Source organism: Typopeltis vanoorti, chromosome 5 (assembly GCF_054136105.1).
Source record: "Typopeltis vanoorti isolate ZY-2024b chromosome 5, IOZ_Tvanoo_1.0, whole genome shotgun sequence".
In the NCBI taxonomy this organism is placed as follows: domain Eukaryota; kingdom Metazoa; phylum Arthropoda; class Arachnida; order Uropygi; family Thelyphonidae; genus Typopeltis; species Typopeltis vanoorti.
In genome coordinates this window covers 155,220,039-155,233,613 of record NC_143553.1, presented here as the reverse complement: position 1 = coordinate 155,233,613, position 13,575 = coordinate 155,220,039, and the positions used below count along the sequence as shown (strand labels likewise).

Below are 13,575 nucleotides of genomic sequence, written 5' to 3'. Positions count from 1 at the left end.
AGAGAGAAGACCGAGACATTTCACCTCTTTAAGGCTATGGTAAGATGTCCTTTCAGTTTTCTATCTCTGAACTCTTACGCAACCCACTAACACCTTGAGAAATTATTATGAACAAAATAATAATAATGGAAAATCGACAATTTAACATGTGAAAATGATAATACATTTCTTCAAAGAATAAACGGAGTGGTGGCGCATTTCCTGCTTTCAATAGGTATTTTTCATTGATAACGTTTCCGAGTTCCGCATTTGCCTTCAGTGGTGCGGTTTTGTGACGTCAACTGTCGCGTTACTATCAGCTTGAGTCCATGCTTTGTAAGAAGATACCCGTTAGGATTATCATTGAAGGTACTATAGTTGATGAGGTCAATATATCTGTTAATTGCGTGTATTTTCCTACTAGTTTATTCGTCGTTTGTGAAGGGGGCACCATGCTACTCTCGATGAAATGAGCGAGCTGAGATTGGCTAACCTTTATCTAAAAATGCTCATAAAAGTACCTTGCTGGCTGGAAGGGGAATCGAACACAACTGTAGTGAGAATGCTTTTACCTAACTAGAACAAATGAAGTTCAGACTATCTCGCTCAATGTAAACGTATATATTTGTTATTACTGAATAACTATTCTCGTTTACACAGCGATATATCATTATTATAGAGAATAATAATTATTTGTTTTTATCTTTAAATTTTTATTATTAAATTGAATAATACTCAGGAAAAGATGCTGTCTACTGAAACTACACACACACACACACACACACACACACACACACATATACAATGTAGTGAAACGAAGATGAACGTAAACCTTTATATATATGATGTACAGGGTGGTCATAAATTAACTTTCCCTCTTTGGAGGCATCTGTAGCTAAATCTAATACACGGAATGAGACCAAATTTTATATTGAGACTTCCGAAGGCATGGAGAGATGAATTCCGCGAAGAAAAGATTTAATACAAAAAGTCGTTGATAGGGGAAATTTTGGCCCTGGCGGAGTCGAAAGCAGTCAAATATTTGCAGTAAACGCAGGTAAAAAGGATTATGCAAATTTTACTGCACGTACGTGAGAGCAGCGCCACCAATTCTACTTAAAAAAGGGACTGGGAACGTTCAGACAGACAGTTATTCGAATGACTGACGAATTGTGTTCAATATGCGTCCTCTCTTGCCTCAGCTTGCTTTAATTGTTAAGTTGTTTTACTTTAAACAGCGCAATGCCGTAGCGGCCCTTCGGGAATTTAGAAGGCTTCATAACCTGCGTACAGGTCCTATGTCAGCTGTAGCACTGAGAGCTATGATTAAGAAAGCTTGAAGGAACTGGATCACTAGGAGTTAGACCTGGCAGAGGACGGAAAGCAGTGCAAGAAGGGATAGCAACATGCGTTACTACTGAGGTGTTCGACGACACAGGGAGCAGTACTGGTCCAAGCGCTCGTGCCATAGCTCGCAAACTTGATATGGCTTATGGTACAGTCTGGAAAATCTTGTTTTGCTCAGCCAGCGCCAAAATTTCCACTACCCCGGAGACTTTTGATACTAAATCTTTTTTTTCGTGGAAATCATCTCCCTATGCCTTCAAAAGTCTCAATATAAAATTTGGTCTCATTCCGTTTATTGGTTTTAGCTACAGATACCTCCAAAGAGGGTAAGTTACATCAGTACACATATCAATAATAAAAAGTTTTTGACTTGAAAAAAAATATGACGACCACTCATAAAGAATCTCGGAAAATGATTGTCGTATTCTGAACAACATCTTGTCTTGGGAATTATGGCCGAAGCTACTAAGACTCTAGCAAGTTTGCTGCACGGAAATCTCCGAATTTCTGGTGTGGAAAATTCCCTTAACCACAGTGAGTGACTAGTTAACTCAAAGTCAATTGCAAACCACCAATCAATGCACAGTTGAGCTTATTCTTACATGAACCTGGCTCTGTTCCACATATTCGTGTCTCAATGCACTATTATAATGGCTAGTGGGACAAAGAGCTCTTAGTGTGTTCGTATCTCTCGGATTTGACGAGTATTTAAAAGACAAAAGAAAACAAACAAAAAAAAAGAGAGCATGATGTTTTTAATAATAAATGAACTGGTATGGATATCTAATTTGCTTGATTCATCTATGAAATAAACGATCTGTTGTGATTACACGCATTGCATTGATCATATTAAATTAGCCACAACTACTCTTCAGCCCACTTTCCATCAAACATATTCATTTAATATGTTATTTATTGTTTTGGCTTCTGCAAATAAACTAGCACTCGGTAACAATTACAGAGAGTCTTAAATTTATTAAAACTACATAAAATCTCTCTCTCTGTTGTTCTTATTAGATTGATGGAAGTAATGATGACGTAATCAAATTACATTGAAAATCAAAATGTCATTATTTGCTGTTTCAAATAACTCATAAATTTTCAAAACTCTTACTCGTTGTTGGAGTTTCCTACTCAACAATGGTTTAAGAACTAATGCGTAGAAAGTTTCGAAGATTTCTCCGTTATTCACCGCATGGTAACTCTTGTGACGAATAGGAAGACCACTCTACAAAGAAAAACGCAATATAATTATAATATCAGGAAAATCAACAAAATTTATAGCCTTTGGCAATGGATATCATAACAGCAAACTTAAAAACGTAATATGCGTTTAAGCATTTTCGTTTCTTTCAAATAAAGTGTTCATATCTTCTGAACTGTCATGCATAAGGTTAATGTTTATACTCCACCGCATGCCAAACGTAATCAGCAAATAATAATAATTATTATTACCTGACACCTACAGGCAGTCCAAACACTCGTCGAGGGAGGGCACCTACTCGAGAGCTTTCTGTCTCCACTACTCAATCCACCAACTAGCGAACCACATCATCTACACTAACGCCATCTACTGTCCACCACCTCTACCAGTATTTTTACAGACAATTACAATTATCCATGGCCACGGCGAGATTCGAACCCTCAGCCTTTTGGCTGGAGAGCTGATACGCTGACCACTCGCCCAATCAGGCTAGCAAATAAAAGCGCTTTTCAATATACAGTTAATTCATCCTCGTTGTACAATCCGACGTATGACATAAAAACAAACAGCAACCTCCACTTGCTCAGGGAGAACTTTTTAAATCGAACGAATTTTAATCACATCTTTCATCCTATTCCTGTTGTATAGAGTCAGGTGATTTCATTTCGTTGCGCATGTCTGCTGTACATGTGGGGTTGCTTCAAAAGAAGTGCTGTACTCTAAACGCATGTTTACTGGATCTTTTCATTAATTGTGAGGTGTAGAACACGAGTTAAGTTCAAGGAATGTAACCCCGCTTTCCACTTGAAAACAAATGTCGATAGACCACGCTTCAACTACAAAAAAAATCTAATTTCTTTTATTTTGTATGTGTGTTCTCTTCACGTTAATTCACCTTTTCTGAGACCATGTTTCAACACAAAGATGGAAAATAATATATAAATTCCAGTGCGACATACAGATATATACCCATCCATCCATCCACACGCGAGTAAGGAAATCTTGATAGAAGTAAATAGCTCTTAAAATATTTACATATTTGAATATTCAAACATTATTGAGTGAAATGAAAGAAAACATGAACAATATATTGACTGACTCATTGATAGCAAGCGTATGGAAAAGTTGTATAAAAGGACAAAAAAAAAGAAGACTTTTCGATATCGGATAATAGGAAAGCATAATTGGAAATATAAAAAAGATAAATGTCATTTAGGAATATGTTTTAGTTCCAAAAAAGAAGTCTTAGAAATGGAGGAAACTCGCTAACTAACCAAAGGAAACATCTGAAGAAAAGCATAATGAATCTCTTAGGAATTAGTTAAAAATTATTAAATGAGGTAACACGTGATAAAGGTATCAGAAAATAAACACGGATGAAGGGTATGGTGATTATATTTCAACGGTCAGAAAAACAAAGGGAAACCCAACATGCGGAAGCATATCTTGCTGAAGTATGTGATATTAGACTTTAAATGGTGAAAACGTTTTCTGTGATTATGTTGCATAATACAAAGGATCGAGCGTTCAAAACGTCCAACTCCAGATGAGTCAAGCTTAGCCTCTTATTACAAATCTGTAAAAAGAAAAGAAAAATGGAAACTTTTAAGGCGTTTCTCTAATATATACCAAATTAGACTTTCCAAAAAAATATCATTTTGTGGAAATGGATTGACGGAAAAAAAAATTTGACAACATTGGGGAGGCGATAGTTCGTGTATTGGTACTAGATATTTACATCATACACAACAGTCCAGAAATAATCACAGAATTAATTAATCATAGCGAATTCTTAAATAAAAATTGTCCTTTTCAAAATAAAACAATTTTGGCACAATTACAAACTTATTTGCACAGATTCGCAGGTAGATTTGAACGATGTATAGGAAAGTAGTCTGAACTCAAATCTGACATCAGATAAAATATTACTCTGGTTGACAGTAGATTTCATTATTTTTTATCATCTTTATAAATGGTATATATAATGCCATATTATAAGTTGATATCAAGTCTGATATGCAAGTAGAAGAAATTGAGATTAAAGCATTAGTTTCTGATGATTAAGTTGAATAATAGTTGGCATATCTCAGCTTATACGTTTGACGAAAAAGTATGCAGTGCAATATCCTCGACAAAACTATGAGAAGATTAGTGATGATTTTTAGTAGGATATTTCTGTATATGCAGAAGACAGAACAGAGATAGAACACAGTCAGGAAGCCTACCTGAATTCTTGGTAACGCTCCAAGAGAATGTTCCGCCCATCACGAGCAGTGAAAACCTGAAAGAAAGCTGCCTATCCAATTACAGAGGACAGAAAACTGAGAAAGACAGGAAGTCAAATGAAGCATTAATTATCAGCCTCCGAAACGATTTCCAGACACAGTGTTCTGAGTTCTACCCTTGGCATAACTTGCAATGCAAGCATTTATCCTCTCTCAAATCTAAGTAGCTGTAACTGTAACTGCCCGTCATATATATTTTGTCTTTTCCTTTTCCATGTTGTAGGCTTGACAAGTTGTTGAAAGATTGATCCATTCCCGGTCAAAAATGAGTGCCATACTGAGAGAAAAGCACTGGGAGCCAACTGCAACAGTGCTGTCTGCAGAGGACGACCTACCACACTCTGCCCAACTTGACCGCGGGGTGCAAGGAAGGGTAATAAGTAAAGACCATTATTCGTCGACTGACATGTTGAATGCGGAGTTCCGGCATCGACTGTAACACTAATTGCACAAAGCCATTCAGAACCGAGGCTCACAACATGAATTTCAATGGTAAGACATGTATTTCAATATGCAAGCCTAACATTACCCGAACCAATATGCAGTGCCGTCGTCAGTGGTGGAAATGGCGTGTACAATGGGATGTGGAAGCTTGGAAAGCTGTGTTATGGAAGGTCGAATCATACTTCACCCTCGATGAAGCAAATGGACGTTTTTGACTATGATAAATGCCCGGTGAACGTCTCTTACAGAAGTTCGTAACAGCGTCTATGAAATTTGGAAGTGGCGGCATGATGGTATGATGCTGTTTTGCCATGTAGCAAAGATTGGAAGTACAACTCACAGTATAATTGCAATGGACACAAAAGTTTAACATGCGTATAAAAGGAAATGATTTACAAGACCTTGAACGTATACTCCAATCGATTTCTATAGGACTATACTTCGCAGGTTTATTCTTTAGATTACGATGGTGATGCTGATATTGTACAACAGAGAGTTAAAATGATATATGGATTGAGGAATACAGATTATGAGTACAGTTTAACAAATTTGCAAACTGAAGGCTCTCTCAAACAGGAGATATACGAGTGATATCATTGATACTTGCAAACATCTTAAAGGGTTATACGAACATTGCATTGTCCAGATACCTCTCGGAGTTCAAATGTTCTTGGCATAACATACAGAGGTCGGAACGTAAAACAATATGAACATACATTCACACTGCCACCTCTGAATTTCATGGTTGAGTTGTTTACATGCTCTGTTAACAGACGTTCACCGAGCTTCTCCGTCTCACTTCACACGCTCTTTGTACCACTGAAGACGATGCAAGTTGGTTCTGATAATGCGGGACTTCCATACTGCGGCCCTACCATGGAAACACATGTTGTGAGACTCGGTTCTGAATGTGTTTGTGGAAATTCGTGTTCCAGTCGATGCCCAGAACTTTGCAATCAACGTGTCGGCCCACGAATGAGGGTGTTCACACATTATCGTTCGTAGCATCATACGGTCACGATCGGTGTATGTGATGGGTCGTCCACTGCGGTAGCACTAGCAGTTGACTCCCTGCGTTTCCGTATGAGTACGGTGTCACTGATTATTGACGTAATAAGGCCCAATTTGTGAACAATTTGCCGAACAGATAGGCCCGCATTATAGCATCGTATTACAATGCCTCTTTCAAATTCCGTCCTTTACCTTCTCGCATACCATTTCACCAGATCAGTTGCAATGACTTGAGACCATCATATTCCTCCAATTTTACCTGACACATGATTCCTTACATGGCATGATGCACCTTGCCCATGTGTTGATCTCTTTCCAAGCAATGTGTCTGATGTACACAGAACACTAATAAAGTTAATTACTTAGGAAATTTGAAGCTATAAAATTAGATAAGCAAAAATATTCCAAATCTAAAGTTTAGCTTTCTCCTGATAAGATTATTATTAAGAAATCCAGTTGCCATCTTTCTAATGTTAAAAAGAATATTCTTAATAAGGAGTTTAATTTTTCTTGTCAACTATTACTTACAAAAATAGAAAAAGCAACTTCACTCCTTCAACCTCTAGAAGCTAATTTCCTTCATATGGAATCCATCCTCACAATTAACAATGCAAAATCCCCAATAGATAATATTACTATGGCGGAGCTTTTTATGTCCAAGACATAAAAAAATCTATATAAAAACAGAAGCATTATTCTAGAAGCAGACAAATGATAAGACGACAATAATCTTAGATACTGAAGAATACAACCACATTAGTTTACAATTACTACGAGCAGATATTTATTGAATTCCTGAAAGAGATCTAAATGGTGATCTTCATGCACTTAATAATAATCTCCCTTAACCGCTACAGAATTTCCTAGAAATTTAGCATTGTCTCTTTGTTCGATTCATCCTCTCAACCCTCGATTATATGGTTTGCCTCTCATCTTCAATCACTCATCCATTGATAGAATCAGAAAAAATCGGAAAATATTTTAGATGCTATGATGGGTTTGCTAGAATAATTATTGAATCCACAGAAATGGTCCTCAATCCAGCCCACCTAAATACTAACCTAAGCTATAACCTCTGAGTGTCACTCCTCTTTCCAACCTTGTTATCCAGTTTTGGTGTACGCGAGACACCATGCCATAGTGCCTTGCTCAACAATTCTGTGACATCCAGAAGGCCTTCAAATGTCAGCAATACGTTTGCATCTTAATTTGTAGCTGATTCTTCTCTTTTAATGTATATTTTTTTTGTATTTCTCTTTGCATGGTATGCATCCGATGAAGTAATCTAAGAAGAAGAAACTAGTTTTGAGCAAATAATAAATAAATTTTCTAGTTTGGTTATCTCTCGGCTTTTAGTGATCAATGCCTCTTTACTTAGTCAATACAGTTCGTTCTGGTCCATTTTTTCTTAAGACATTCATGGTATTATCATAGATATACTTATTTTCCATTTCAATGTTTTGCCATTTTTACTGGCATACTCACACCGTACTTGAACGTATAACACTCCTTTTAACAAAAACTCGTTAAATTTACGAAATTACGGTAAGTTAAGCATTACTGACCTGAATCACTTGTATAAAGGGTGCTTCTAGGCTAAATTGAAGCCACTGTTTTAAGTGATTTAACGTCAAGCCCTTATAGTCGACAATCCAACAAATCCCGTTGATTGTACAAGGCTCAAAATGAATACACCACTCTAAGCACAGCAACATTGCTCGGATTAACATGGCTAAGGAGTGAATGGTTGGATCAATAGCACCTACAATAAAAGCAACAACATAGCGTAACATATCCTGAAAGACTGAGTAATAAAATATATTAAATTAGCATGGAGAATTGCATCCAAGTAGTTTGAGATCTGTGAGAGTTTTTTTAATCATAAACTTTCAATTACCAGAAAATCGCAAAAGAATTTATAAAACCCAGTTTTATAAATTCTTTTATAAATGCGCGTTACGGTAAAAAAAGACTCGACTATCTCAATTAAGGAAATTCCATTTCAAGTATACGTCATGTCACCCAATCAGTTAATACGTTTAAATTTCCATAGTCTATAAATACATTAGCAGTCTCACGTAATGAAAAGTGTTTCTTGAAGTCCCTTTTAAGAACAACGACTGAATACCAAAAACATGTAAGGTTAAGTGGCAGGATGCTGATTGCTGTTTAACTTAAGATGAAATATAACACTGCATTATTGTTTATACGATTAATTAGTTACAATGTAATTTATTAAATTTTTCATCTTTCACAACAGAATATTGTTCAAAATAAAGACTTATTATTAAATGGATAAGAATCCTATTTTATTTTATTTTATAGCCAGTAAGTGAAACTCAAGATCGAGAACTACGATCTAAGGGTTTCAATGCCGAAAAAAATAAAATAAAATAGGATTCTTATCCATTTAATAACTATTAAATTGCCAGAAAACTAGCCTTTTGGCTTTTCATTTTAATTACAAAATACAAGCACACCTTTATGGCATTCGTATAGTGAAGGTATGTAAGTTCTTTTCACTAAGCTTTGATATTTTCCTAGGTCTACCTACTCACTGATGAGACCTCAAAAAGGGTTGAAACCGGTCTGGGTAGTGACCTCTCCTCGTAATGTAAAACAATAATACATCTCCTAGGAGCTGTGTTTTACATTATGAGAGAATATCAAGAATAATGAGGGAGCTTGCTCCACCTTTGTTTCGAATTGCCTTCGCCGATAGTTTTTTCGGCATTGAAACCCTTAGATCGTAGTTCTCGATCTTGAGTTTCACTTACTGGCTATAAAATAAAATAAAATAAAATAGGATTCTTATCCATTTAATAACTATTAAATTGCCAGAAAACTAGCCTTTTGGCTTTTCATTTTAATTACTAAAGACTTATTGTTACATAGACCATATATTTACATGGTCTATGTAACAATAAGTCTTTATTTTGTAACACTTCGTGACCAAAAACATGTACAATTTAGAATATTGTTCAATTTTCGTTCTCCGTTGTGTGGATCAGTATCATTAACATAAATATATCAACAATGTTAGTAATGAGAGAGAACGAAGTGGTGTATTGACTTCAGTGCATGATATGTGGTTACACTGTTAGTTTTCTGCTTACAGTAAATTTTTAGAAATGGAATTGTCAAAAAAGCATAAACAAAACAGTGTGTCAAGAAACGCTGTTAATTTAGTATCTAAATTTTTTCTGAAACGAAGTTTTATGTAGCTCCTGATTTTTAAAACAATAACAAAAATATCGAAGCGCATTATTATTTTGCTGCAAATATATAATTTCTCATAATCTGCCTTCTTTATAACATCCTTATCGACCTTTGTGGACTCTCTTCATAAGAATCCACTGCATACAGTAAGACTGAAATTTTAATTAATTTTTCAGACTTCTTCATTCTTTACTTAATGCTTTCTAAGCCCCCATTGCTCATAGTTCTAACTTGAAATTGTTTTCTAAGAGAGACGTTAACAGCAAACAGTTAAACAAAGCAAAAACATGAGTATTCCTGCAATATAGTTCATATCAGTATTTGTATTAGTCGCCTTTACACTCTGAAAAATTTCTGTGGTACTTTATTTCTCTCTCTGACAATCCGTGTCGTTATTATTTTAACCTATAGTGGTCAATTAATGAAGATAAACGCAATAAAATCGAGTGTTGGTCATAAAACAGGAAAAAATGGCATTCATCGCGACAAAATTTCTACAGGGTAATATACTGTAATTTCTGTTTAATATTTATTTCGATCAACGCCTAAGAAAGTACTATCAAATAATGGATCATTCCATATTCCAGAATGCACGAGCTAGAAGATTAAATTAGAGAATACGCAATCAGCGGACAGATCCCCTCATAGATTAAGACTTGAAGAAGCAAATCACTCAAGAACAGCACTGATAAATTTCATATCCAACTATTCGCCTTACTCTTACTATTGAAGTGAATGGCGGTTCCTCAATATTCAAGGGCAAACTTGTAATTGATTATCTCTCTTGCCATTGGTCCTGTTATGTTACGCTTTCTAGTTAACAGGTAGGTATATCTCAAGTATTACAGACATTTTAGCGCAATCGAAATGGGAACACAACATGCGCCAATCGGAAATATATCGAAATACAATATTTAACTTCGCTAGCAGCTTATATAGCTGAGATAGAAAAAGAAAAAGGTAAAATCTTGCACTTCTGTCTGGAAAAGCTTTTTTTTTCATCTCGAAAAACAGTCAAACTTGTTACGAAATCGCGGCAATTAACACACAGTCTGCTGGAGGATAACCTTTGTTCCACCCTCCCAGTCATTCCAAAGTTCTGTTAAGATAAAGAAAAGTCCTACTTTAAAGTAATTTTGTGCGAAACTAAAGTAAAAGCAATTAAACTTACCTACTTTTCCAATAATAATCGTTTGCCCTTCAGGTGCACGGTATGGCATGACGGTTAACACATTGTTCAAAAACAGAGGACGGATTTCTTCAAGTCCTGCTGTTTTGAAGCATTCCGGAATGCTCATTCGTGTCTTGTAATACAACTGGATGGAATCGAAGGCTCTCTGGACATCATACTTTCTGACACGAAGGAAAGCCAAAAGGAAATTGGAATCCGTCCTCGAAATAAAGTCATTCTGCTCTATAGGAAATAAGGAATTGTGCTTAACTCATTATTATTATAATAATTTTCAGTATTTTTTTTCCTTTCTCGTTTGAGAATGGTGACATGGAATAATGCTAGTTTTCAATAAGTGAAGCGTTATCCTTTTTAATCTCCCACCACCTGAATATAAAACCTAGAAAATCCCATTAGGTTGACCAGTAAAGTATACCTGACGTGTACTGTATATTTATTATGTACTGTATGTGCCAATATATTTATCTATTTTCCTGCCCCTCTCCCTCAGCGTTTCCGAGGAATATTTATTATTCCTCAGTTTAGTATTTAATAATAATTAATAGAAAAAACTTCTGGCCACTTTGATTTCGTATATTCTGTTTCGTTTTGACGGACTGATATATAAGTAAAAATCACTAATGATACTGTCATCTGTTTTCGTGATCATACAGTAGTTACTATGATGGTGCGTTTTAGAATATTTCTGTTATTTCAATAATTTTCAGTTCTATTTCTGTACTGAAGGTATCCGTGAAACCACTCAAAAATTGTATGAAATATTGATATTTTTAGATGTGTTTCTTTTTATTATTATTTTAATCAATGAAGTATGATGATAGTGTATGCATTGATATGGCTTATCTGTTCTTCAGAGAGAACAAAGGCTACATGAATAAACTAGACAGCTAATGGAAATTCAAGAATAGCACCCCCTACCAAGAAACGAGCAAAAAGACGAGGAACCCAATAGTAATCACAAAAGCTGCTACAGAAATCTCGTCAGCTAGAATTAATAACGATCAACAAGGGATTTAAAGCGGTTACAGGTACTAAGATTAGAATTAGCCAGTGGTTGCAGCATGAATGGTTGCAGAATATTATATCTTCGGCACCAAAGTGAACATTTGGAATTCAGTGCTGAGGTGTTTTCCTGCTCACATCATACGTGCACTCATCTCTCCCGCTGGATAACTGGATTGGTATTTTCCACATCAGTTATTCCACATTTGTAATGTAGAACTATGAAAGTCTACGGACCAATCGCAGTTTATTTACACCAGCATATTCTGCTATTCATCGTCAATGCTGATATCAACTGAATGTCCCTCGAATAGAAACAGCGACTTTGAAGATCCATACAATTTATGAGACAATAGTTTGTGTCTACTATACCTGTAAATTAACACACAAAAAAAACGAATTACTGAATGCGCTTCTTCTTGAGTGGGTGCGGTCAAGGGATTTACTGGTCGTGCGAATATTTTAAATAAGGCAGGTGACATACCATCTTTGTATTTTCGTTTATACGTATTTTTACATTCCAGCATAAGATGACAAATATCCGTGTTTTTTTAAATAGCGCCTAAGGACTAGGGATCGAAGAAGTGCCATCAGGGGAGAAAAATTAATAAGCCAAAAATAATTTCGGTCTTTATTAAAGTTATATGCATTTTTTTAAAATTGTCTTTCAGTTGTGAAAAAAGAACTAAAATAACTCAGGTCGAACATGACGGCTTTCGACTCTTTGCGTTGGCGATGTTTGGAGGATTATTATTTTTTTTTATATCTTTCGCTTTCTTATCAAAGTTCTTTGATTATATAGGAAGGTTTTGTATCTCAGTGAATATCGGCGATTACTTTTACATGGAATTTTCTGCCTTAAAATCCGATCTAGGACGCAATGAATATCCGTCACTCATACACTGAACTGCTTCTGCCGTAATTCCACACAGTCATATCCAACTGGGGAAAAGAGAGAACGAATATGAATATTTATGGCGATCATAAGGACAATGCTGGCTGAAAAAATTACAATTCAACCAAAGCAACTGATATTCAAGTATTAGAATATTCCTTTCAGTGTCTAAATTGTAATTTTGAAATGTGATAAAGGGGAAACACTTCTGGAGACAGAATGCAAACACTGGACCTAACAATTAGTCATAAAATTAAAAAGGCTTGCATAAAATTTACCTGAAAGAAAAGATCTTCCTAAAATTACTCACTTCTCAACATATCCTTGAGATCGTTGATATATTTGTCCCTTGTCCTTGGATCTTCATTAAGTTCATCGGCAGCTTTTTCCATATCAGAAAGAGTGATCTTGGGATCGTCATATGCTCGAAAAGCTATGCTTGCTGCCCGGAATGAAGCCTCAGAACTCATGGCTTAGCTACTAAAATAATGGCTTATATGAGACAGGATATATAATAATGAAAACATACGAAGTAAAGACAATTTATTGATACATTCTAAATAACTGTGAGGAGGAAAAGACGCAAAGATTGAGACGTATCACGTATAAAAGGCACATGAATCTAGGCAACTATGTAACTTGCAAACACTAAACATTCACATGAATTTCGATGTTAGCTAGTTATTCGGAGTAACAATTGTAGCTTTCCTATTACATTGTAGTTTACTGTTCAAAAAAATTACGAGGACACTTCTAATTACCTAATACATGTCAGTCACAAACGGAGTGTCACAACCAAAGAAAAATAAAAGAGTACTGGAAACTGGAAACCTGAAATACGAGCTCAATTTATAATTAACCATATACCAGCGAGGCGTTATCATGAGCTGTCAGTATTATTCTATCAATCACTTTAGAATTAAGTCATTCGTGATCTACCATGGCGACATTATTAAAAGAAGGAAACATTAGAGTGAAAAATCCCAAGAAACAGGAA

General features: G+C 35.6%; 1 protein-coding gene across 1 annotated transcript; it reads right to left on the bottom strand.

Moving 5' to 3' along the window:
* Nucleotides 1–2,368: 2,368 nt before the first annotated feature.
* LOC150106967 (alpha-tocopherol transfer protein-like) lies at nt 2,369–13,048 on the bottom strand. The gene is made up of 4 exons (XM_090393520.1): nt 12,889–13,048; nt 10,661–10,903; nt 7,836–8,032; nt 2,369–2,554 (listed from the first exon to the last, which is right to left on the bottom strand). The coding sequence occupies exons 1-4, from the start codon at nt 13,046–13,048 to the stop codon at nt 2,369–2,371; spliced, it is 786 nt and encodes a 261-aa protein (XP_090249646.1).
* Nucleotides 13,049–13,575: the final 527 nt, after the last annotated feature.